The following is a 26,779-nucleotide window of genomic DNA, read 5'->3' on the forward strand; positions in this document are numbered from 1 at the left end:
TCCAACTAGCTTCAGCTAATTCAGAAAGGTTTATCAGTTGGGAGGCTCAAGAAACAAACTTCTCCAACTACCTGCCTTGGATGACTCATTTAGAAGTCAGGAGCATCACCATCACCCTCTTCTTCAACAAGCGTGAAAGATTCAGTTAAAAAGTACAACTGTGGTTGCACTCAATGGGTCCCGGAATCCTGAAAGTAGTAAATGAAATTTTTCTAATCTCAAAACAGCTCACATTTGCATCTAAAAATGCTACAATGAAACCACATGACTCCCTCCTCAGAAGGTTTCATGTGACTCCTCCTTGAAGTGGCTTTCACTTTGGCTCTATGCGGCTTCCTTTCTTTGCTTTGGTGACAGAAACATAGAAATGCATCTAAGAGAGCAAGGCCCCTGCAGTGAACGCCAGCAGTGTGCAGTAACCAACACTAGATTCAGTTTTCACCAACAGGGAAAACTCAAGATTCAATAAACATGTCTCATCTCATATGAGTATCTCATAGCAGGCACCTCCTTCACGTGTGGACTCAGTAAACCCTAATTTATATCCCAGTCATATTATTCATGAGCTTCAGTTATTTCTAAAATGGAGACAAATACACCCTACGCATCTTATCCCCCCCCCAATACACACTAATAACGAATTACAACACCAACTGAACTTTATATAAAAACAAGTCCCACTCTGGGGGGTGTAGCTCCGTTAAAAGTGTTTGCTTAGCACCCAGGAAGCCCTAGGATTCATCCCCAGAACTATATAAACCAGGTACACTGATTTGTGCCAGAAATCCCAGCACTAGGAAAATAGGAGAATCAGAAGTTCAAGGTCCTTCTTAATTCACAGCCAGTCAGAGACTTGCCTGGGCGACAAGTGACCCTATTTCAGAGCTGAAGAGTTGAGTATCCTACTTTTGCAGAGGACTCAAGCTCAATTCCTAGTACCCACAATGGGGGCTCACAGCCACGTGGAAATCTACCACTAAGGGACCCAATCCCCCGTTCAAGCCTCCAGAGACACCTGCAACCATGTACACATGTCAACAAATACACAAACATTGCTGTTCAAAAGGAGACCCTGTCTCAAAATAAATGCATGCATCAGGTCTATTTTCAGTCATAAAGGAACTGTGTGTTTTCAAAGTGTCATCGGGCTGAATGTTCAGGGTTTGTAGCCAAGGCAGCTGGAGTCATAGCTGAATAAACACTCATTCAAGGACCCACTCACTATAGTGGGTATCCAGGGTACTTGGGAATAAAACCACACTCGTTCAAAAGCCTTCAAAATAGCATTCATGATTAGAGAACAAAAGTTCAGAAGCCATAAAGTCACTTATTTGTCACTGGCTTTCTCTGAGCCTGTGAAGAAGCAACGGAGCCGACAAACTAATAAAGCCTTCCCTCCCGGAGTTAAGGTTAATAACAGACTGCGTGGCACTTACCAATGAGAAGCAACCTCCAGTCCTTGGCCTGGAAGACCCATTTCCCGCTCTCTGCGATTATAACAGTGTGCAAAAGGAAGTCACTGGACTTGATGTGTGTGGGGAGGGGGTATGTGTCATGGGAGCAGTTGAGCATGCACACATGTGCAGGCCTGTACATAAGCATGTGGAACCCAGAGACCAATGTTCAGACATCTTCCTCATCTGTCTCTAATGTCCCATCCAATTCCTGTTCCACAGACCTCACTACATCTGGATTCCCCCTGGGTGCGCAGGGGTTGAGAGCTCAGGGCCTCAGGTTTGTGCAGCAGGTGTTTACCAACTGAGCCATCTCCCTAGATAGCTTGGAAAGTATCTTTTCAAAGTCGTGAAAAAGAAAAAGCTACCAATTAAGTAGCAGAGACTCCCAGAGCAACGATGACCCAAGCACCTCCAATTTTTTTCTCTTTTCTCTTTTGTAAACTGTTATTTTCCCTTTTTCCCCCCTCTGTTTTTCAAACAGAACCTACAAGTGTCTACTTTCCACATTCCCATATTTTCCAATTTTATATGTATGGAACCTGAAACAGGAATTTGGGAATTTGTGTTTTCTGTGAAAATGAGTTCGGTAGCCAGCTTTAGGTAAACGCTCAGAGAAATCTATTCAGACATGAATAACAACAAAAATACTAAATGAATAATTAAATTCACAATAAAATAAAGATTACATATTAAATTAGTCAATTAGTTTAGCAAGATTAAATCCAACTGAGTTGTTAAGTGTTATGCTTAGAATTATACAGAAATTGCAAAGTCTACAACCAGGGAGGCCTAGCAGGATTGTAAATTTATCACAGGAAAATTCTGTGAACATAGGATGAGATGATACATGATACTGAGAAAAATGTCAGCATCGCCATGTCTGTGATATCGATGCATATACAAACACATGAGTATCTTCTTCCACCTAAGAAAAAAAGGCATCGCCCTACCTAACTGGGAGGTGGAGTGTGTAGATAAGCCCTGAGAAATCACAGTGAAGGAGGGGAAAGATGCTGCAAACGCTGGTGACAGGCAGCGTGCAGCAGACAGACAGCACACGCTGGGTCTAAGAGGTGCACACTTGTAAAGCGAAAAGCTCACAGGTATCCATAGGAACTCTTCTCTGGATGTGAAAAGTTCAGTTCAACATCAGGACTGAAGACTCAGGGCTGTGATCCTAGCTGAGGCAGGGGGATGGCATCTGCAAAGCCAACCCAAGTACCTCAGTGAGACAAAATGCTCTGGGCTGCAACTCGATGACAGGACCCAATTCCCAGGGGCACATTCATATGTCCTATTAAAAGGTAGGTTAGTATGTTTTAGTCACCTTTTATCTCATAGAACCCAGATGTTCTCAACACATTCACGAATAAAGACGCCCTCTCCCTGTAGTCAGGGACTGACATTTTTCACGACATGATGACATGATTTCAAGAGAAAGTAGCATGCGCTGTATGATAAATACCTTCAGACTTCATATATTCATAAGGATCAAGTGTATGAATTTTTACATAGAAGTAAAACAATAATCAATAAATGGTTAGGGGTAGGGTTACAGCTCAGTTGGTACAGGGCTGGGTGGCACTCATGTAGCCACGGGTTCAGTCCTCAGCATCACATTCACGGGACATGGTAGAACAAGGCCGTACTCCCTGCTCTAGGGAGGTAGAGTGAAGAAGACAGGACCCGACTTCAAGACTATTCCCCGCTACACGTCCAGTTTAAGGCTAGCCTGAGCTACATGCCCTTGTAGAACCCGTTCATTAAAAAAAAACACACACATTCTAGACACAATGTGAGAAAATTCATATACAGGAGACAGAGTGAACGCAGAGAAGGGCATTCGAAGTCTGCTGCAACAGGACTGAAGAACTTAAAAGGTCTGAACCGAGTGGCACGTTTAACTGGCTGGAAGGACGGCGGCAACATCGCCAGGCCAGGAAACACCGAGCAGATCCCCCACTTTATTTGCACCACACCCATCCATAGCAACTGTCGTAGGGCTTGAGAAATCGTTCCAGAGGGGAAAAAAAACAGGTTGTAAATATAGATGTGCTAGTCGTCAGCCCTAGGACTTGGAGGAAACAAGACGGCCTGCAAGGATGAGGGACGAGATACGCGAACATCAACACGCGGGACTCCATCTGGAGGAGCTGCAGGCAAAGCAGAGAAGTCAATCCACGGAGCAAACCGTCCATCGGTTTAAAGGGAACGCATCTGAACACTAGAGAACCTTTGCTGACCAGTGCAAACAGACCCTGTGGACCATCCGGAGAGGTGGTGGGCAAGAAATAATACATACCTAATGCAAAGCACATCTAGAAGCTGAAAGCTGGGCTTTCAAAGGCGCTGTCTACAAAGCGACAGCACCTACCATACATCCAAGGCTCTCTCTGCACAGGCACCGGGCTTGGCGTTGCTGCATATAATCTCTCCCCTTGTCCCAACCTGGCAAACTTAGCACCATCGCTTCTTTCAACGAGAAAAACAAATTCAACGTGGTACATGGCTTCCTGCTGGGACATGTCACGACATATGGAGAATGCAGGGCTGAAATTGAGCTTTATCCAGAGGTGAACTAACACCTCTCCCAAGTTCTGATGCTGCCTCTTCACGGCAAGTATTTGCAGAGGCAGGGGATGGTAAGGTAGACATCTCACAAGAATCTCCCTACTTGTTTGTTTGTTTGTTTGTTTAGAGATGAAGTCTCACTGTCTAGCCCTGGCTTTCTGGAACTGTGTAGACCAGGTTGATTGGCCTCAAAGTCATAAGAACCTGCTTGCCTCTGCCTCCCAAGCACTGGGATTAAAGGTGTGCACTAATACCCCCTGCTAAGAATATCTCTCTCTCTCTCTCTCTCTCTCTCTCTCTCTCTCTCTCTCTCTCTCTCTCTCTCTTTCTCTCTCTCTCTCCTAAATAGCTGACTTTTAAAATCAGCCCACTATTGTGTTTTATCACACACACTCATGACTTAGAATAGCTGCAAAATTCCAGGGACAAACTCCCATTCCCTCCCAGTTCCCTCAGAATCCCCTCTACTCAGAAATAACACAGTTATAGGGATAGGAAGTGGTGAAGGACACTACTCTTGCAGAGGACCCAGATTCAGTGCCAGCACCCACATCAGACAGCTTACAACTCACTGGGTATCGCTTGTAGTGATTCTGCTTGTGTTTTAACAAATAAAGCTTGCCTGAAGATCAGAGTGAAAAACTAAGTCACTAAGGCCAGGCAGTGGTGGCATACACCTTTAATCCCAGGGCTTGTGGGCCAGACAAACAAACCCCTGTTAGTTAGTTCAAGGTCACCCTCGGCTAACTGAAATTGATCCAGTCTAAGAGAAACAGAGCTCACACAAAGGTGATCCCAGTGCTTGGTATCACACACTTTTAATTCCAGCACTAGGGAGGTGGAGACAGGATATGGCTGAGCAAGGGTATGAATGGCTGAGAGAAGACTATGAGGTAGGAGGAAGCAGGAGTTCCGTGCAGTCTGAGGAGCAGTGCAGTCTGAAGCAGTCAGTCCGAGGAGGCAGCCTGGGGACAGGATCGCCCTTTGGGTCTGCACACTGGTAGAGGTGAGACCTCTCTTGCGGCTGCCGCTCTGCTCCTCCGCTCCTTCAGCATTAACCCCCTGATAGCCGACTCTGAGTTTTTACTATTAAGACCAAGCGAAATCCATGCTACAGTAGCTCCTTCTCAGGGAGATCCTAAGCCTCTGCCCCATCTTGGGCATCTATACGCACATGTGTGCAGGTGCAGGCACACACACACACACACACACACAGACACACACACACTGAGGCACATATAATTGAAAATAAAATAAGCTTGGTGTCACTCGACCTAGCCAGGAAAACTGAGATTGGTTCTCTTTCCTTTTGCTAAAAATAGAATTGCAGCCTTTGAAGAGAGTCAGTCACCGTGTTTCCTGTGCACCCACAGTGGGGGACACCTTCTTCTAGAAGAGTGATTATGACTACTTTGCCATGTGAAATTGGCTTCTGTCTTCTACACGGGGCATTAACCATCACAAATTGCCCAGTTTAACCTGGGTCCCAGAACATAGTCTAAAGCCACTTTGGGTGGGCACTAAAGTCGGATACCTACAAAAGCCAACATGGATGGATTCAAAAACATCTTGATAAGTTACCAATACCCACTTTATACTCAACAGGTGAAGCCTCGTTACCTCCCACAGGCAATGGATCCTAGTGCAATGGGGGGAACGGCAGTCTACAAAGCGGAGGGGAACTTATAAAAGTTATCCCATGATATATAAGTTATCATGGGATAAATTTTCTGGGCATCAGAAACTACCAGAGCACAGAAAATGTAGTAAGTTTGCTAAATTATGTTTTAATGCCATGTCTGAAAGTTTTGTTTCAAAACATCAATTTTCTCCTCAACATATAGCTCATCAGAGAAATCCATACAAGGTAGCCGTTGGGGGATGCAGTAAGAAACCTGAAAATGTCCCCAGATGTTACCATCCCAAGCTCTACTCTGTGTATAGGCCTGGCTCTCAGAGGTGAATCTTCCCATTGCAGGCCCACGATTTCCCTTCCTTTCTGATGTCCAGACTTTACCGCCACGTGCCTGGAGCACTAGCAAGATGGACTATGAAGCCTAATGAATTGTCTCCCAACATGTTCAGGGAAAGACTAGTTTCCAGGAGTACTACTAGAATACACCACAATTTAAAACAAGATCGAGCAGGCTGCAGGCTGTGTGTCTTACCCACCACCACTGTATAGCTCTGGCTCCATTGCTGTGTCCATGAGAACACAGGCCAGAGCATCCTCTCATGGGGGAACTTGAATCAACTTGTGAAACACTTATAAATGTTTGTACAAGCTTTAATCCCAGTACTTGGGAGGTAGAGGCAGGTGAATCTCTGTGAGTTCAAGGCCAACCTGGTCTACGAGAGCTAGCTGTAGGACAGGCTCCAAAGCTGCAGAGAAGCCCTGTCTCAAAAAACAAAAACAAATAATAAAAAAAAAAAACACAAATGTTTGTATACTGTTATCGGTAATTAATACTTCGGAGCAGCGTTAGCATGGCAACATTCTCTGATACCACAGCTGCAAGCCCATGGCCGGCTTCAAATCTCAAGTGAGAGAAATTATCAAATCACATTTAATCCATCGGGTAATGAAACTGAACGGTCTTCGAAGCTGTTGATCCACAGCCCTTCAGCTGGGCACAGTGGCTTCCATCAAGTGGGATGCTAATCTGCCACTCTGGAGAGCTGTGAAATTAATCAAGGGATGTGCCCTCTCATGCCACCAGGCTGCTATGCTATCAGGACTATCTTTGTCACTTGCCTGCATTGTGAATGGAAGGCTATAGGAAGTCACTGGCGAGACACAAATACTTTCTAGGTCCGGGGATGTTCCTCCTTATGGGGATTAACTACTAGACACCCAAAGCTGCAGGGGACTGGAAGAAGATAAAAGGAATTTCAAAGCTTAGAAAATCACGACAGTAGCAATTCTTATTCAGTCAAGGGACATGGCATGGTGGACACAGCCTATCTCTGAGAAGTTTCTGAGCCTTGGGCAGCTTCCAGGCCAGCATATAGGTACAGCAGAGCCACAAACCAAACTGAAAGACCCCAACTCAAGGTGCTGCTATACCATGAAAACAGGCTGGCCAGGATCAACCTTGGTTAATGTCTCCGTTTTCAAGAACTCCAATACCCTGACTTGGATTTAAAGGCTGACTGATAAAATGACCTAGAAACCACCCTGCATGGCTAACCAGCTAGAGACTTAGAAACAAGGGTGCTGGTTTACTAGGGAACAAGTTCTCTCAAGGAAAACAGATAAAGCACAGTCTTTGGAACACAACAAATTCAGTTTTAGAGAAATGAGACGGCAGACAGGAGAGAGCCTTTCTTGCAGGCAGAGAGGTCCCGGATGGCAGGATGAGTAAGAGCCTGAAGAAGCCGGGAGATCCCTCTCACTTGATCTGTGCCTGCGATGGCAGTGTGCCCATCCGTCAGGAAGGCCGGACAGGGGTTCCACGTCAGCACTGGCTTCAGCTGAAATAGGGCTGCACATTCCAACCGCAAGACTCAAATCTGTCAGACCCAGACCTGAATAAGACTAAGAGATAAAAATATAAAGAAGGGTGGGGCTCTGCCAGATCGTGAGCTGGATTCCCAGCGTTACCTCCAGCGTTAAAAATCTTGAAATTCAAACTGTTTTTTAGTATGTGTGTTCACATTTACACTCAAAACGGGTCAGAACGATTTGGTTCTAAAATGCCAAAATAATCTATTCTGGTGTTAAATATCCCTAACCTGGTTTTTTTTTTCTTAATTTGTGACCTAAATTCCTGATGCTTCCCAACGCTGGCTCATCTGTGCAGGATCCCACACACACAGAGGCAGCCTAAAACTTCAGTCCTTGGTTAAAATGCAACCCGGCTTTTCCTCAATCAGAATCCCAAATCTCTCTGCGCCAGCCACAACTGACAATGCTTTCACCACCCCGGAGCTCACTTTTTCAACATATTCCTAAGTTTTACACAAAGCTCAACAAGAAGAATCCCGACCAGAAGTGAGAGCAACAGAAAGATCCCTTTCCTGTTGGTGAATACAGAAACTAATATTAATACTTTACACGGGCCCCTGGAGTTCCCCTTCATCTTAAATGCCTTGGGATGAAAATATTTCTATGTAGGGAAACAGAGTTGACTTCGGGCTATCTGAGCCCATACTTTAGCCCAAACAGAAAGTGGAGCATGGAGAGCCCCGGATGACCTGCTGGAAGAAGATATGCAATCCCAAGTGGCTGGCTCAGGTTCCCAGCTCATCTGTGAAAAGGGCTTAGGGCAGACACCTCACTTCCTAGGCCTCCTAGGTGGTGTGAATTCAATAGTTGAGCTCTTCTAAGGCTGCTTAGGTGCTGGAGGATTGTGTACAGCCTCTACCGCTCCTATACTGGTACCAAAAGTTTATTATTGGTGGGTTTGTAGTCAGTCGTACCCTATCCAAATGTGGGTTGTCCTGCATCTGTTTTAATTTGCAGACTCACGGCTACAAGCTTGCATTTGTACACCAATCAATGTGTGAGCGAGGCCTCACCATTGCTTGCCACTTGGCCTCCCTGCAACTTGCTTTCATTATTTACCTGAAGTCCCCACCAACCATCAACTGCTGAGGAAAATTAATGGATACACTTTCTCTGTCCCCAGTGCCAGGGAGGTAGCCCAGTGCCCTGCCCACGCTAGGATAGCACTCCATCACTCAACAGCGTACACAGCCTTCTCTGGGCCTTTTAACTGGCAGGGATCCATGGAACTGTGGCTTACAAAGCAAGAAATTATCAGTTGTCTGCAACTCAATCTTGACGAAGTTGAAGAAAGCGTCAAAAGAGAACTCCACAACTTAAAACCTGAAATTCCTCTCAGAGTTTGCCAATGAATCCATACACGTAACAATTAAGGATCACATTACTGTAATATAACAGTCTGCTAGAATTGAGTAAACAAAGAGAGCAGGACCCTCTCTCTAGGTCAGTGGTTCTCAACCTTCCTACTGCTACAATCCTTTAATACACCTCACCACCTCACCGTGTGGTGACCCCTGAACCATAAGATTATTTTAGTTGCTACTTCATAATTGCTAATTCGCTACTGTTACGAATTGTAAAGTAAGTATCTGTTTTGCCAATGGTCTTAGGTGACCTCTGTTCAGCCCCAAAGGGGTTGGGATCACCGGCTTGAGAACCACTGCTGTAGGGCTTTCCACTTCCTGAGGAGGGGAGACGGACACCTCAACAAACCATGGCAGCAACCTGTGCCTAACGAGGTGGTCAGTGCAGGAGTTGGGCTGGGTCCCTTGACTTCAGCCATCAGGACAGGTGCAAGAGAGAAGTCTGAAGTGAAAACTGAATGTCTGAATGGAGTAATCAAAAGAACAGTTGCAATCCCAAGAAATGTATGGAGGAAATCAACAACGACAGACTTCAAGACCTCATCATTTAAAAAAAAATTCTTTGTAAAAAGCATCACAAATGCTGACTGACTGCGGTCCTGTCATTTTAAGAGAATGCATAGAACACTTTTAATTTAATCTGAAAAAATGGCATTGCTTACACGATTCTTAAAAACAAATGTCAACAGATGGCTCAAAGCCCACTCAACAGAAATGAGGACTCAGCAGAGCTGATGCCGTAGTCTTTCAACTTCTCCTGGCCCATACATCGTCCAGCTGGATGGTGTCCAGTGGCATTTCAAGGCCAGAGAACGACAAGCGGCTCCAATGGCAAAAATGGCGCTTCTGAGTTACAGACACTACAGAAAACAATAATTTCAGATAGACATAGAGGAGGGTTTGTTTTTGTTGGTCTTTTTTCCCCTTTCAATATTTATCAGGTCATTTTCTCTTGAAATCAAAGTCTAGTGACACAATAAATCAACCAATAAATCCAGTATAGGATGAACAACATCCTCTCAAACTTCAAAAAATGATTGCTTTAAGAGAAAATATTACATGCTCAAGTTCAAGCAAAAGTTCAAATTCAGGTAAATCATCAGACATGGCCAGTTCAAATGGCCAAGCAAGAAAACCACCCTCAGCACAGCTGTGGCTTCCGATCACCTTCTCATCCTCCCATCCCTGAGTGGACTGAAGAAGGAATTTTCCAGTCACCATGTATAACCATTTCCAAGGAATCAGAACTTAAAAAAAAAAAACCTCAAAACGCACATAATTTGCCTCTGTTTATAGCTTACGATGACACATGAAAATTCTGCAGGGCTCAATCATTAACCAAGTATTTACTGGGAATATAACTGGCAACGCATTGTGGTAAACACCACAGGTCTTTGGGAACAAACTCTCAAAACAAAACTCGAATGCAAATATTGATCACTTTTATGCATTTCCAAATATATACAGTAACGTAAGAAAGAGGTTAGGATCCAATGTGCTGCAATTTCCAAAGTATTTTGATATTCCTTAGAAATAAAAGCACATTTTGAATCAGAACTAGTAATTCCTCCCAAAGGAGAAAAAAAAAAAAGCTGAGGAAACACAGTTGCTGTGGAAAGAGACTCCCATTGTGTCTTAAGACTTCATGGCTCCTTGCAACTATTTTTCCTAATTTACACACACACACACACACACACACACACACACAGAGAGAGAGAGAGAGAGAGAGAGAGAGAGAGAGGACTCGCTTTCTCTCTAAAGGCCAACAATAATTCTTCCTGTTTTAACTGTAGACCAATGTCTGAAATTGACAACCACAGTGAGGCGGTGTGTCACAGAGCAGAGGCAGCTTCTAGAAATCTCTGACAGCAATTCTTTTACCTTAATCCTCCGCAGACACATTCAACATTTCCAGTTGCAAGACAGTGAAGTTCACAGAAAACCAAACCCAATGCCTAAAAATCAAGCTGCAGTATATTTTGCTATGAGGCCAAAGCATGGATTAGGGAATAAAAAGAAAAACACGAAGTCCCACTCCTGTTGTGTTCAATCTGCAGCCCAGAGGCCTTTACATCTCGAGTAGCTATCCGTGAGCATGACCCAGCACATCTGTGGGTGACAAAGCAATGGGGCACCCCTATTCCTTCCTATGATGGTTTCCAAAATATCTACTTTCATTTCAAAGATGGAGCATTTTCATGATCTATTGCTACTTGCATAAGTGGAACTCTGGTTTCTGCTACCTTAGTACACAGTGAAGATGGATTTGACATCCTAACTATATGAATGGTTCCCCAAGTTGATGGTACACCAGACTCTTCAGAATCCCTCACTGGGGAGGAATATATGTTTTCCTATAGACACGAAGTGCGACTGATAATTTCCTACATGAGGTGGAAGCCCTACAAAATAATACAAAACAAAATGCTGAAGTACTAAAGACTTAGCTTCCAAAGCCAAAATACCATGTGAGGGGCCCATGTCCCTCTCTCTCACTGGATGACTACATCCTAAAAAGAAAAAAAAAAAAACAGCATCAGTGATGCTTTTTCCTGAAATTCCTCTGGAAAGGAACACACTCGTGGACAACAGCAGGGGTGGAGAGTGTCGTTGTCAGTAACCCAGATGGAGTCTTGCAGCAACAACTTGGAGATAAAGTTCTTTTCAGCACAGTGTACTGTTTCGACCTCTGGTTACACACTTTAAAGGAAAGCTGCAGAATATTCTATCTCCGCTAATACAGAAATATAGCAAATATGATTCTGCATAGCTCATGGTGGAGGAAAGCAAATGGGAAAGAAAATGCAGTAAGATCCTAGATCACACAAAAAAATATGTCTACGCTCAAGCAAAAAGAGCCACTTTTCACAGAAGCCATTGGCTTACCTGCATCCTGGTCTCACCCACACCATCTCACCAACTCTACCTCCCTGTCTTTAGTTATGGAGAAATGCCAATACACGCCACTGCTGGGGGGCCAGTAGCACGGCTTTGAATATTACCCCCTGGGGTCATTCTAGAGTGACCCGAACACACATAACATGTTGTCATTTGTAATTTGGTGCCCGCAATGAGTAAATTACCCGCTGCCAAGGAAACGCCCGCCTTCTTTATCCCACACGATGGAAGAAAAGCGGTCTGTGAAGCTAGAACACACAGCCTACAATTACAGAAGAATTGAAGATCTCATCATATCTCTCTTAAATATCAAGCGATTGCTGTACCAGTAAACTGCTGAAAATCGGACACAATTATTTTTTAATGATCATAAAATGCGCCGCTGAGTCATTCCTTGCCTACCTTCACAATTCCTGACTTTCCAGCAGCATACTCTCACTAAGAATTCACAATAGTGAACAGACTCACTAAAGGCCACAACGGGAACAATGCAACCCTCCAACAACAACACTCCAAAGGGACTCTCTTTGGCTTTATAATTAGTTCCAACTTTACAGGGTGGCACAGAAAGATAAGAGAAACCCTAAGATGACAATTGTCAAAGTTGACTGCAGAGCATCAGAGTCATACTTACTATAATTACCATTCTAAGCGGCTCATAAAGAAGAAACTGATTGAAAATGGCGTTATTTTTACCTTACATCAATGTCAGCAAAATCTCATTAACTAGATTCTAAGGCAGCTGGGTTGTTGCCTTTTCCTGGCTCTCTTTAAATTACAGTATCTATTAAGCAAAGGTTCATTTCTGTACTTTTAAACAACAACAGCAACAAACAACATTGCCTTTAGTTCTTCTAAAAAGGTGGTAACATTTAGAACCACTGTCCCTAAGTCTCAGTCTCCTACAAACTGTTTTGAGCACGTTGAATTTACATTGTATGAAATTCTGAACGCAAATGTTACTGAATGTATCAACCTAATTTAGAATTAGCAGCATGAATTTGTATGCCGTTCACTCCAGCACATCATCCATGTCAGAACTGTGTCATCTGTGGTATTAGCTATACTAGCAAGCAAATGCCTTTCTTAAGAGCCAGTGCTGATGTAAACTCTACCCACCATATACTGATGGTTAATGACAATGAATTTAATTTAATTTAATTTAATCACTCCAAAGGAAGGCCAAATGAAACAAATCAACTGAGGGCAGATTAACTAATTAATTAATTAAAATACAAGTAAAATAAATTCGAAAAGAGCTCCCCCCCACCCCCCCCCACCCCCGGTGATTTACTACTCTGTTTCCATGTGCAAACACAATGGCCACTAGTGACATGCCCTATTCTTGCTTGCTTTTTAAATAGTCACACAGGTATTTCTCAGCTACAAATACTGACGGCCTGCATCGTCAATTACTGAGTAACAGTCTACCTGACTCCACCACATTCTGGCTTGTATGATCTGAGACATCTTCCCAGAAGGTCTCTACTTGCACCTGACAACCGGTTCAAAGGTGAGAGAAGGCGGAGCAGCAGCTATCTCCCACAAACAAAAAGCAAACATCGGCAGAGGAGAACCGAGCGCAGCCTACAGGAGTCTTCCCAGGAATCTCCCCTTTGACAGCCTACCAGACTCGAAAATGTCTCCTATTGTCATCAGTAGGGGATAAAGTAAAAGGCGCATTAGAAAATACTTGGAGATGAGAGAACTGTCCAGAGCCGGAACACTGCCGCAAACACACCACAGTCTACTCTGCTCCACACATTTCTAACTGTCACAGAGCAAACCTGGACAGCCCGACGGGAACTGTGACTGGAGACAGAAGCTGCGATAGAGTTTGTGAGCATGCTGCAGAGGAAACCAGGGCCTAGGGTATGCTGGGGCGGTGGTGGGGGGGGGGGGGTTTGCACCATTTACATCTTCTACTGATTATGGTCTTCTTTGTGTATCTTTAAGACCTAATGTGAGCCAGGCACAATGAAAGGCTTCTAGAACCTCACTCTCAAGACTAAGGCCAAGAGTCTCTGGAGTTTCCAGTGGACCTTCAACCTATATACAGCCTTTCTCAAAACAAACAGTGGATATGCTCCGAAAATATAAATAAGTTCATGGATCAGAGGACACTGGTTCCCAACAAACAGCATGCCAAAATGTTCTCTCTAAATTGTAACAACTTTACATTTGTTTTTAAATTTAAGAAGGGGGTCAAATAAACCCACAGCAGATTTGCTGGTTGAGGGCATTTTTTTTCTGGACGTCATCTAAGCGAATGTTGCTCGTCTCTCTGGCCACCATTCCTCTTTCACTCTTGACTTTAAAGGCTCTGCACGTGCTACAGCTGACCGAACAAGCTGATACTACCACAGGTGACACTCACACTCAAGCTACCTCTCGAAAGTTGCATTCGGGAAGCACACATCCAGAGAGCCACGGAGAGCTGTTGTCATATTGACTACGAGCAAAACCACAAGCAGAGTCGTTCGTAAACAGCGATCTGTCATCCAGATCACAGCAATAAAGATAACTGGGAAAAAGCCACGGCCTGCCAGAGGACCGATCGGACGACTCCTGCATCACACACACAGCTACAGACGCCGTTGGTAAGAGGAAACACGGCCTCAAGAGCACAGAGATCGCCTCCAAGATAAACCATTTCCTGTGTTAAGGAATGATTTCAAGAATGACAGATGCCATGAGGGTCTCAGAAAATCTGGAGTAAAAGCCAGGTTTTCACCTGCCACACATTATGAATATTTTAACATAAAAAAATAATTCTGTGATGTTTCCCGGTCAGCATATGTGTTGCTTTCTACTTGTTAAAGATGTATATAATATTCAAGGGGGATCAAAACAGATTATCATCTCAAAATACTAATCCTGAAAAATCCTACAAATGACAAACTGTAGACCAGCCCCTTGTGTCAGAACTTTTAAGTCGATGACATAAAATGTTAAAATCTGCAAGAAAGCATAAGAGAACCAAAGCCATGGCAGGGTGCCCACCTTAAACTCGGGAGTCATCAATAATTTGCTTTTCTATAAACAAAATCTTCCAGTAGGATCCCCGTCAAAAGCAGGTGGGAGACTAGTGTTTCTTATTTTGAATCTATGGCCCACATTTATAATTCACTTCTGCAAGGATACATAAATCAAAATTTTGTGGAGTTTTGGGTGTGCCAATGTACTAATGGGAGAAGTCATTTGTAAGGACACAACACTGGAACACAAGGCAAGAGAGCTAGGAAACGGCTGGACCCTGGATCTGCCATGCTAACTGGTAAACACATCAAGAATGGATGAGCAATTAGTTTCACAGAGTTTACTTTTTGACAATGTCCATCTAAATTCACATCTTAAAAATCCACAGTTTGAGGTTTAGAACAGGGAATGCGCCATGACAATGTACACGGTACTGGTTTTCACTACCAACACTCAGGAGCATCCCAGCTGGTTAAAAAACAAGTTATCTTTTAATTGGAGTCAAACCTCCATTTCATGCATTGCAGAGTTTTGATCATTCTCTGGTATTGTACACAAAAGGTCTTAATTTTTAAGCCAACAGACACCTTCAACACAACACAGTTCTTGGGAATGGATTTGCATGGAGTGTTTACATAAGGATCCATGCCTGCAGAAAAGATAGTTGTGCCTCTGTAGCTCTATCACCAATCTTTTTTTTTTTTTTCAGGACCATCTCCTCTTTATTTTGACTATGAATCCTACCTAATATAACCGAAAGGAGAGGAGATGTTTTAGTCTCTCATAAAAGAGAACATAACAACACACACACACACACACACACACACACACACACACACAAACTTTAAAAACCAAGCAAATGTGAAAGAAGGATCCTGTCTAAGACTCCAGAGACTATGTATCATGGTCCCTGGGTGCCGGGTTACTTTCACCTAAGTGTTCCTGGAGCAAATGCCTTGACTACTTTGCACTCTAACGAAAGCTCTGGCTGCATAAGACACTATCTCTGCTCATAACACACACACACACACACCACCCCCAGTTTCAGAGGCACACTCTGCACAGGCTGGTGCTCATCTCAGCTTAGCTCAGTACCTTAACCCCAAGAATAAGTGTCACTATTTAATCCTTGAGAATCTGCTGTCCCTCCCCCATTCCACATTGGAATACAGAAGGAGAGTGGGATCCCTCCTCCGCAGGAATATAGAAAGGACAACCACTTTGTCCCCTTCTTCACCCCAAGCATCCCCGGGGCTTCTCTAGGGCCATCTCTGCCAGTTGTACACAGACATGTCCTCCTTGGCAATAAAAGCATCAAATAGCCCGTTACCAAGGGGGTGTCAGGAGCTTGGAGGAAGGGAACAGGGTGAGCTTCCCACCCTAGAGGCGTGCACCAACAGGGAACCCTTTAAAAGCAATGACAGGTCGGCGGCAGCCAGCCATGGGTGACAAGGGAGGTCGACGGAGGAGGACCGCCACCGCTCGCGTCGCTCCGGGCCTGCAGGGAAATCCCGGGGCGGCGGCGGGGGCTCGGGTCGTCCACCGCCTGGCGCTGCCCCCATGCCGCCCCGCGGCCCCCCGCCCCCGCGGCGCGCGGCAGCCGGAGCTGGGCTCCCCCCACGCTCTCCCGCTCTCTCGCGAGTCCTGTGCAGGCCCTTCCCGCGGAGGGGGAGGGGGCGCCCGGGGAACTGCTGCAATGGAGCGCCTGGAGCACCGTGCCCGGGCGAGCCAGTCCGCGGCAAGCCACGGCCACATAAAAATGCCCTATTAATTTTTTAAAAGCCATAAATCACCTCCCCTCCCTCTACAAAGAGCAAACCATAAACCCGATCCCATGCAAGCCCGCGAGCAGCCACCCACTTCCTATTTCTGTCACAGCAGCTACACCCTGCCAGCAGTCACCCCCCCCTCCGGGCGCCCCCTCCCGCCACCGCCACCCCCGCCACCGCCTCCCAGGCGCTCAGCCATTTGCCAACTGCCGCCCCCCGTCCACAAAAAAAAAAAGAAAAAAGAAAAAAATGCCCCTATTGGGGCCGGGTGGGCGGTGTGGGGGCAGGGCGCGGCGGAGGAGGGGGGGGATCGCCGTTTGCAGGAGATCCTAGAAGGTCCCCGGCGCGAGCCGGAGAGGGACAACCGGGGCGGGGGAGGGGCGGCCGGGCGCCTGCGGCACTCGGTGCACCCCGGGCCGCCGCGGCGCTGCGCTTACCTTTCACCACCCTGTCGGTCGTCGACAACTTGGGATCAATCGCCTTGGGCTCGGACATCTCCAGCGGCCGGGAGGGGGGGGGACAGCGACGCGCTGCTCGTCCCGTCCGACTGCACACCCCGACCGCACCGGCGGGCCAGACACTCAGCGCCGCCGCCGCCGCGCTGCAAACCGCTCGGCTGGAGCTCCGGGCTCTGGGCTGGCTCGAAAGTTACTGCCGGCTCCGAGCGTCCCTCCTCCGCCGCCGCCGCCTTCACTCCTCCTCCGCCGCCGCCAGCCCCGCCGCCTCGCTCCGGGCTGCGCGTGTGTGCTGGTTATTTATTTATTTTCTGAGCACGCCTCCCGGTTCTTCTTTTATTCTTGGGGACGGGGCGGGGGATGGGGAGGAGAAGCGCACGCGAGCACCCACCCCGGCACCGACACCGGGCGCCGCGCAATGGAGCCCCCACGCGCGCACACGGTCGGGATTAAGACCGATCACATGGGGAGGGCCGGGGGCGAGGGAGGAGAGGCAGGGCCGTGGATGTCAGAGCCGCCAGCCGCGCCTCGGCGTCCCGGTGGCGGAGAGGCGGCTGCCGCTGCGGCCGCCGCTGCTTCCCCACGCCGATTGTCGCCGGCCGCCGCCGGGGCCGCGGCCACCGTGGACGTCCCGCCGCCGCGCTCGCCCGCGATCCTCCTCTGCCTCTCGGCGCCGCTGCTCCTCTACGCGTAGGCAACAGCCGCTGAGCTCCGTGGACACAGTCCGGGGCACAACCTCGCCTCAGCCGCCGCGCCGGCCGCCGCCACCACCTCGCCCGCCTCCGCCTCCTCCCCTTCCTCCTCACCGCCCCCGCCTCAAGCGCCCGGGCCACCTCCTCCTCGGGGCCCGCCTCCCGGGCCCGCCCCCACGCCGTTGTTTCACAAGCTCATAGGCTGCGGCGTGCGTCCCTCACCGCTAAGGCGGTGGTCTGCGCTGCCGCCCCGCCTCCTGCTCTGTTTTCTCCAGGGTGCCACTCAGTCCCCCGGGCCTGCAGCCTCCACCGCCCAGTGGCCGCTCAGGTGTCCCTGAAGTAGGCAGAGTGGAGGGAGGCTGGACCGGGGAGCACGATCCGGGAGGAGCTGGGCTGCGGCGTGCCACCACGCCTGCCCGCCCTCTGGGTCCTGCACACGCTCCCGGGTGTGTGGCGGCGGCTGCGAGTGTGTGAGTGGCCCGCAGGAGTGAGATCGGAGACCCGGGAGGGAGGAAGGAGGAGCGCCCGGAGCTCCGGGGCCGCGGCGCAGCTGCTGTGGCTGCGGCAGCTGTCCAGAGAGGATCGCCAGGACCGCGACGAGTAAACAGCTTACCTTGGGGAGGCGGCTTTGCCTGGGCTAGGTGGACGCGGGTTAGAGCTGGTAGGGAGGTTAGGAAGCGTGCACAACTTCACGGGAAGAGGGGCTTTCTGGCGAAAGTGTGTTTCGGGCGCTGTGGGACTCCGTGACTGGTTATCCAAGGTAGGGGACAGACTAACTGGAGCCTATGCGACCCAGGCTATGCTCAGTGACCCAGGACGCCCTCGAGTCTCCTAGAGAGGTCGCTTTTTCCTTGTTCACACGTGTAAGCAGTCACTGGTGGGGATAGGTGACACCAAAAATCTTGCTCCTTCCAGTTAGTCACTTGGTGCTCAAATTGTGTGCAGGGCCGTGGAGCCTTGCTCAGGTTTCTCAGGAGTCCCTCATAAGAAGAAAAGGGACGGATAATGAAAAGGTGGTGGCCCAGTTAGTTGCTTTCAAAGAGTTCTGGTTTAAGGAAGGTTCTCTTCGCGAAGTGCTCTGGATACAGCGTTCTAGAACCCTGACCTATCTCAACTCCAGGGACCAGCAAGGAAATTATGAAGAAGGCTGAATACATTTCTAACTCTCATCCTTCCTGTTTTCAAATTCCCTTAATATCGGGGTTTTCATATTTCTTGAATTGGACTGTGGGCCCAATAAAGGCCTAATAAACGTTTTAGGAAGCTAGGGAATGGGACAAGGAGAACTGTTTTGGCGACAGGGATTAGATTAAACTCAAACCCGAAAAAAAAAACCAAGTTTTAATAGCAGACTGGTGGCGCTGAAGTATGACAACTGTGTGGCTTCAAAGAATTGAAGCAGACACTAGACTGAACAACCCTGGAGAGTCCTGCTTCTCAAAGAGATGGAGTGGGTGGGGGCATCCCACCAGCAAAGGGAGGCTGTGCCCGGTGGCCAGATTCTGTTGCCAGCTCTGCAACTCTGTGGTCCTTGCCTTCGATAAGTCCGTGTAGTCTAGTGGAATTTTCAGGGAACGTAAAATTGCCTCCAAGAGGTTTGTATAATCTCCCCCTTTAGGGGTTGTTTCGAACAGCGTCCTGGCAAGAGCAGAGCTAGCTGCCAAGGCAGATTTGGGACGCTGGTCTCTGGCCAGGTGGCTGGCAGAGAGGGAGGTTGCCAAGACCCGTGGGTGAAGAGGGCCTGCTTCAGGAAAGACTAGAGAACCTTATCTGGGGATGCTCACTTTCAAGGCCTAGACTCGCTCACCCACACGCACACAGATGCTGTGCAACTAGGCACAGGAAAAGGCGCCCTTGAAATAGGGTGAGAGGCTGAAAGTGGCCGCTACATTGAAAAGTTTTATGACAGAGATGGGAACTAAAGGCACACCTTTCAGACAGACCCTTCAATCCTCAGCTAGAACAGCACCTTGCTAAGGGATGTGGGGTGGGGATGAATGGTGATCACATCGTCCTATTATCAGATACGCTTAACGCCTGCGTATGGTTCCGCAAGCATTGTAATGCAGACACACATTAGGTAAAGTTGGACTCTAAGTACTGTGCAATCAACCAGGAGCTATACTCAACCACACAGCCAAGGCACCTGCTAGTCAGATGTCCCTTCAGACAGACATCTCTCTGCTATAGCCACCCTGGTTTCTCTTTATTCCTAAATCCTGTTACACTCCCCGAACAGTTCATGTCTATATTCCCATTGACAAAGATTAACGTACATTGGGAATTCTCATTTTTAAGGTGATAACTTCAATTTCCAGGAACTGACTTTGGAAGTGCCCTTTGCTCATGAAGAAAAAGATTAAAAACATTGATAAAACAGTTTCAACCGGGTGATGATGGCACACGCCTTTAATCCCAGCACTCCAGAGGCAGAGGCAGGTGGATCTCATTGAGCTGGAGGCCAGCCTGGTCTGCAGAGTGACCAGGACAGTCATCTCTACATAGAGAAACCCTGTCTTTAAAAAAAAATTCATTCACTAAGAAAAAAAAAAAACACATGCTTTTCCTTCCTTAGTTTAATTCTCTTTAGGAAGCAGCTTTCCAGTTGGTAAGTCCATTTCCCAGCCTGACCATGGTATGTCTGTGTGATTAGTTTCTGGTATTGATCATATGTGCTAAAGTGGTCTGTGACTTGCTGACCAGAGTGATGGGGTAGCTGAGCCACATCCTTCCATCTGTAAACCTCTCTTCAGTTGAATACAGAGCCATGTAAGACCCTGGTATGGGCAGAATATCAGATGAATGGAGCCAAGTCTTGTAATTACCACATCAAGAAATGCTCACCTCCTAAGACAGACAGCAAGAGACTTTTTCTGTAAAAGAAGTAATCGTTTTTGTGTTAGTCTGCTAGGATTTATAAATGTATTCATTAGGAAGTTAATATACAATAGTTACATTATCCCAAAGTGAAATATCTACTGAAATACAAAAGTGCTACATCACTGTTACATAAGAGAACAACCAAAAGACTAAAAACATTCTCCTCTGTTTTTAATACATGAACATCCAATCTTTATTTCTATAAATGAACAATTCATTTGTTAGTTGTGTCTTGAACGACAGTGCACAGGTACTGGCTCCCTAGTCAGCATTTTATTTTGGGCCACTAGCCAGCTCCCAAATACAAGCATGGAGACATTATTAGTTATGAATGATTGGCCTTAGCTTAGGCTTGTCCCACTAGCTCTTTTAACTTAAATGAACCTGTTTCTGTTCATCTACATTTTACCTCGTGGTTTTTTACCTTTCTTGCATTCCATATATCCTACATTCCTGCTTCTTCTGTGTCCAGGTGGCTGACCCCTGGCATCTCTTATTTTTTCTTCACCCAAACCTAAATTCCTCCTCCTAAATACTCTCTCTGCCCAGAAGTCCTGCCTATACTTCCTCCTTCACTACTGGTCATTCAGCTTTTTATTAGACCTATTGGGTACCTTAGACAGTCTTTGTAAAACAGCAACACATCTTTACATAATTAAACAAGTGCAACACATTTTTATATAGCAATACAAATATTCTGCAACATAAACAAATAGAACATATCTTTACATTAACACATCTTTACATAGTTAAAGATGTATTCCACAATATGACTAAATGGTTAATAAATGTGAGGGATAGGGGTGCAGCCATTTAGTCTATACATGTGTGTATAGGTCTTACACACATGTTATCTTTGCAGATAATTGATGTGCAAGATGCTGCATCCACACAGAATAATTTACCATTCGCTTCATGGATGAATATCGAATAATATGTTTGAGGGATGATTTATGGGTTTGGGATCCACTGCATTGAAATGATCTGCACAATTTTCTCCCACTGGTGAAAATCATAGACAATGAAAAACAATTTTTATTTTTTATTATGTGCTATTCTGGTCAGTTTTTGTCAATTTCACACAAGCTAGAATCATCTGAAAGAAGGAATCTTAATTGAGAAATTGCCTCCATAGGGTTGGCCTGTAGTCATATCTGTTTGCCATTTTCTTGACTAGTGATTGAGATCACTACCAGGTCACCGTGGGTAGTGCCACCACCTGCAGGTGGCCCTGGAAAGGGGGAGAAAGCAGACTCAGCAACCCAGGAAGAGGCACTCCTCCTTTGCTTTCTCTTTAATTCCTGCCTCCAGGTTCTTGCCCTGACTTCCCTCACTGATAAACTATTACCAGGAAGTATAAGAATAAATAAATGAATCTTTTCCTCTGAAAGTTGTTTTTGGTCATGTTCCTTTATACCAGAAATAAAAACCCTAAGACATGTGTTTTGTTAGTTCTAGAGGAAATAAATAAATAGAAAATAGTAGATAGATAAATAAATAAGACGGGGAGAGGGAAAGAAAAAGAAAAATGAAGAAAGGAATTAAATATACTGCATTCTGCATCCTGTTTTAGAGAATAACCTATTTTTCAGATTTCAGAAATTTCTTTGGTTCTTTGTGATGAAACCAACTTAGATACCCTTACTCAGTTACTTAGCATTTTGTTGAGAATTTTTGTTTCTGCATTCAAAGGGCAAATTGGGTTATAGTTATCCTTCGTTGTGTGCCATTGTCTAATTTGAGTATCAGGGTAATGCTGGTTTCATAGAATGAGTTTGGTAGTATTCATTTCCACCCTATTTGATGGAATACTTTGACCAATATTGATATTTCTTCTTCCTTGAGTAGTTGGAAGAATTTGGTGCTGAATGTACCTGGTCCAGGACTTTTCTTTGTTAGGATCCATAAACAACCGAAGATGAAATTATATGAAGTGAAGAAACAAACATAAATTTCCAGTATCTCATGGACCCCAGGCTGGCCTGGAACTTGCTGTGCAGCAGAGGATAACCTTGAGTTTCTGATCCTCCTGTCTCTATCATGAGGGCTGGGATTGCAAGCATGCATCAACATGCTGGGAAGCAAACTTCCTGCATACTAGGCAAACATTCTACCAAGTGAGCTACATCCCCATCGCTGTTTTCAATGTCATTGTTTATTATGGGTTTAAGTTGTTAATAGCATCTTAATCTAATTTTAGTAGATTATAGATGCTTAGGAATATACCCATTTCGTTTAGATTTTCCAATTAGTTGAAATACAAATTACCATAATATTTCCTAATAATTAGAAGCTATTGTAACATTCTAGGTTTGGTTTATCTTATTAATTTTAGCTCTTCAACCTCTCATTTGCTTAATTTTGTCAGAAATTGTCAATATTATTTTTCCGGAAAATCAACTCCTTGTCTGAGTGAGTCTCGATCTTATGGTTTTTGTTTCCATTTCAATAATCTCAACCCTAATCTTTATTATCTCCTGCTACTTATTGCTTTGGGGCTTGGCATGCTTTTCTTTTTCTAAGATCTAAAGGTACATCATTAGGTTATTTATTTGAGATTATTCTCATTTTAAATCTAAGTTCTAAACCTGCCTTTTAGAACTTCCTGAATTATATCCTAAGGGTCTAGTAAGTTCTGCTCTTATCTTCATTTGGCTCTAGAAACTTTCAAATTTCTCCACCGATTTCTTCAAAGTTTCACTGGTCATTCAAGAATGCATTATTCACTCGTCAAATATTTACACAGTTTCTGTGGTTTCTCTTGCTATTGATTTCCAATTGTGTTCCTCTATGATTTGAGAATATCGTGAAATTATGTTTGACTCTTTTGTATTTGTTAAGACTTGATTTATGGCCCAGAATGCAGTCTATTTTATAGAAGATTTCTTGAACTGCTGAGAGGAATAAGTATGTTGCATCTGCTGGTTGGAAGATTCTGCATTTAAATCTATGTCCATTCAATCTAAGCATTAAACTCTGATTTTTTTTTTTTTTGGTTTTTAGTATGGATGACCTGTAAAGATGAGATTTGGGTAATGAAGTCACTCACTGGGTATACCATTATTATATCAGGTATCAGGGCCTATTGAATGGTCATGTTCATAAGTATTTGTTTTATGAAATTGGAAGCTCCAATATATGGTGCACATATACAGTAATCATTATGATTTTAGTTCTGGATACGTTGTTCTCTTTATTTGTTTTGAGGTTTTTTGAGACAGTGTTGCTCTATATAGTCCTGACTGTCCTGGAACTTGCTTTGAAGACCAGACTGGCCTCACACTCAAAGATCCACCTGCCTCTGCCTCCCAAGTGCTGGGATTAAAGGTGTGATCCACCACCACCTGGTGCATTGTTCTCTTTATTGATATTCAGTGCACTTCTTTATCTTTTATTAACTTTGGCTTGAGCTGCAAATATCAGATATCAACATGAGCAGCTTTTTTTGTTTATTTCGTTCCATTTGATTAACTTCCACTCTTTGACTCTCTGTTCATGGCTATCTTTGTCTGTGAGGTTTGTTTCTTGAAAACAACAGGTAATTGGATTTTAAAATTAAACCCATGGGGAAAACAGTTTCTTCTGGATATAATGGGACTGACACAGATATGAACTCTGCACAAAGCCTGCACAGGTTCAAGTCAATCTGAGAGAGAAAGAAGTAGATATGAACTCCCATCACTAACCAAGAAGCTGTTTTCCATTCACATCCCTCTGTAAAGGAACACTTAGTTTTCACCAATGGCATCTCACAGGGTGTATAAGCCATACTTAAGGATGGGCCCCATGCCCAGCAGTAGATGGTCAACACAAACCATACTCAGTACTGCTTTTTGTAGATTATTATTTTTGACTCATATTGCTTTGTTTGGGTATTTCTTTATCTTACTGGTCTTTTGCTTGTATATTATGGTTTCCAATTTTGTATTCTTGTGGGTTTTGTTTCTTTTAAATTGTTTTGTTCATTTGTTTTCTATATATGCCCATTTGCTTTCTAAAGAGAGAGAGAAAGAAGTCTAAAGCTAGATGTATGGGGATCTGAAGAACATCTATGAGGAGATGGGGAGGAGAAACCATGATCAGGATATATTGTAAATTTTAATAAAATAAGTAAAAATAAGTAATCTACTCACTTTTTTCAGAAGTTCAATTTCCTGCTGATTTTTTTTTGTTTTCTTTCTTCTCTGCTACCTTCCAGTATTTCAACCACTTCTTTTTATCTTTTTGTGGTCATTGATTATTTTTATGAATAAACTTGAAAAGTACATCTGAAATTTTACCTAATTCAGTATCTTTGAATTTAGGAGTTGAGAGTTGTGATCTTTTTGGAATAAATCATGTTGCCTTGCTACTTAATGGGTACTGTCTTTTTGTTTCTTTTCCTTTTTCCTCTTATTGCCATACTTCTGGGTTGAATCTTTGGGAATTTGACATCATAAACCCCAATCCTACTCACTTACCAGTCCCTTCATATCTGCCTCTACCCCCTCAGCATAACCCCCCAATTAATTAAAAACAAACAAACAAACAAATGTACCTTGCTCTGTCTTTCCAGCACTTCTTCGTCCATGCTAGTGGCATCAGAATCTGTGGTGTGTCATGCAATATACCCTTTTCTCCAAATAGCCCCACCAGCAGAATGCTCATTGCAGTGAGTCATTGGATTGGCTCAAGGCCTCTGGTGCAGCGTCATTACTGGACCTTCACTGAAACTCCTGTCACATATCCTACTGTTGGCCATGTGACAACTGATGTGACATACTGATGGCGATCCCGTGGTTATTGGTGTATAGGCCCAGTTCCTTCATATATCCCAATAGGTCATAGATGGGGTAGATGTTAGGGTGGGCCAACCCAAGGCCAGGGATGTGGATCTAGATGGTCGCTTAGCTAATCAGTCCTGTCCACTGAGACTGCCCCTCGGGTAAGGGGTAGAGCCAGCTCTCCTAGACCCATGCCGTGGGATCAACTCTCCATGGCCTTTGGTGAGAGGTGGGACCATCTCTCCAGAGTAGGGGCACAGCTCTCCCGCTTCAATGTCCATTGAGAGGCAGTGTCAACAGGATTTCAACACAAATGGTTCCTATTAACCCCTGTGGTGACGCTGGTCATGGACATCATCACTGGCCCGAGCTGCAGTGGGAACATGGACCCAGATGTTACAGTGGCCCTGGAGGCATTCAGGCCACTCAGATCAGTATGGCCCTGCAGGCAGCAAGGCTCTAAGACACCAACATGGCCTCAGGTAACTGTCTAGTCCCCAGGCATCCACTCAGTCCCTGGTAGTAAGAGGAGCCATGGACATCAATACAGCCCCTGGCTGTTGCTGAACCATGGACCCAGACATGGTTCATGGCAGCAGTCCGGACCCAGAGTACACTACCCAGATCAGCATGACCCTGATGACAGCACAGCCCTCAGACACCAACATGACCACAGGTTGCAGCCTAGACCTCAGACATCTGTGTGGCCTTTGTGATACGACAGGCCATGAAAATCACAGTCCCCGACTGTGGTAGGATCACTGCCCCAGACATGATCCCTGGAAGCAGCCCGGGTTCAGATGTCACCATGACACCTTGTGGCAGTGAAGGCCAGACAGATCTGTGTGGTCACGGCTTCTGTGTGACCTTCAGGTCCCCACCTGTCCTCAGGTGATGGTCCAGACCCAGGGCATTTGTATGGTCTTTAGTGGTATCAGGAACCACACATATCAACCCACACCCTTGTTGCAGTGGGACTGTGGATTATTGTGTTTCCTATTACAATGTAAGTTGTATGTTGGTTTGATCTCTCTTCAGGTTTTACTTAGGAATCTTCTTGCTGAGTAGCCTGTTCTTGAGGGATCAATCTCTAGTACCACTCAGAGAGGAGAAAACAAACTGCCTTTGGATGTGGCTTCCGCTGCTCATCCCCAGTCCGGATAGCCACATGGCTGGAGCTGTTGTCTCCTTGGTTTCTCCTTTTCCTTACACTATAGCCTATTACTTTTAAAATTTACAACCCCTTCCTCCTCCCTTCTTTGGAAAGACCGTAATGTTCTTATATTGACTCATCTCCACAGGCTCACATGAAGTCAGCTTCTTCTGTCATCTTACCTGAACGTCCCACCAGTAAAGTCTTATTTTGCTAATATTCATACAAAATGGACAGCATGTATTTAGTATGAGTTTATTGATTGACTCTATCAGACCCTTGGACTATAG

At 45.4% G+C, this 26,779-nt stretch overlaps 1 protein-coding gene across 1 annotated transcript in view; it reads right to left on the reverse strand.

Annotated features, from left to right (window-relative positions):
• Positions 1-17,522, reverse strand: part of Ppp3ca (protein phosphatase 3 catalytic subunit alpha) — a 292,339-nt gene extending 274,817 nt beyond the window's left edge. The window contains exon 1 of the mRNA XM_085677663.2: positions 16,984-17,522. Coding sequence (XP_085533789.1) covers positions 16,984-17,041 — 58 coding nt within the window. The 5' untranslated portion in view covers positions 17,042-17,522. The remainder of the gene's footprint in view (positions 1-16,983) is intronic.
• Positions 17,523-26,779: the final 9,257 nt, after the last annotated feature.

This window comes from Myodes glareolus, chromosome 17, assembly GCF_982192425.1.
Source record: "Myodes glareolus chromosome 17, mMyoGla1.1, whole genome shotgun sequence".
Lineage (NCBI taxonomy): Eukaryota > Metazoa > Chordata > Mammalia > Rodentia > Cricetidae > Myodes > Myodes glareolus.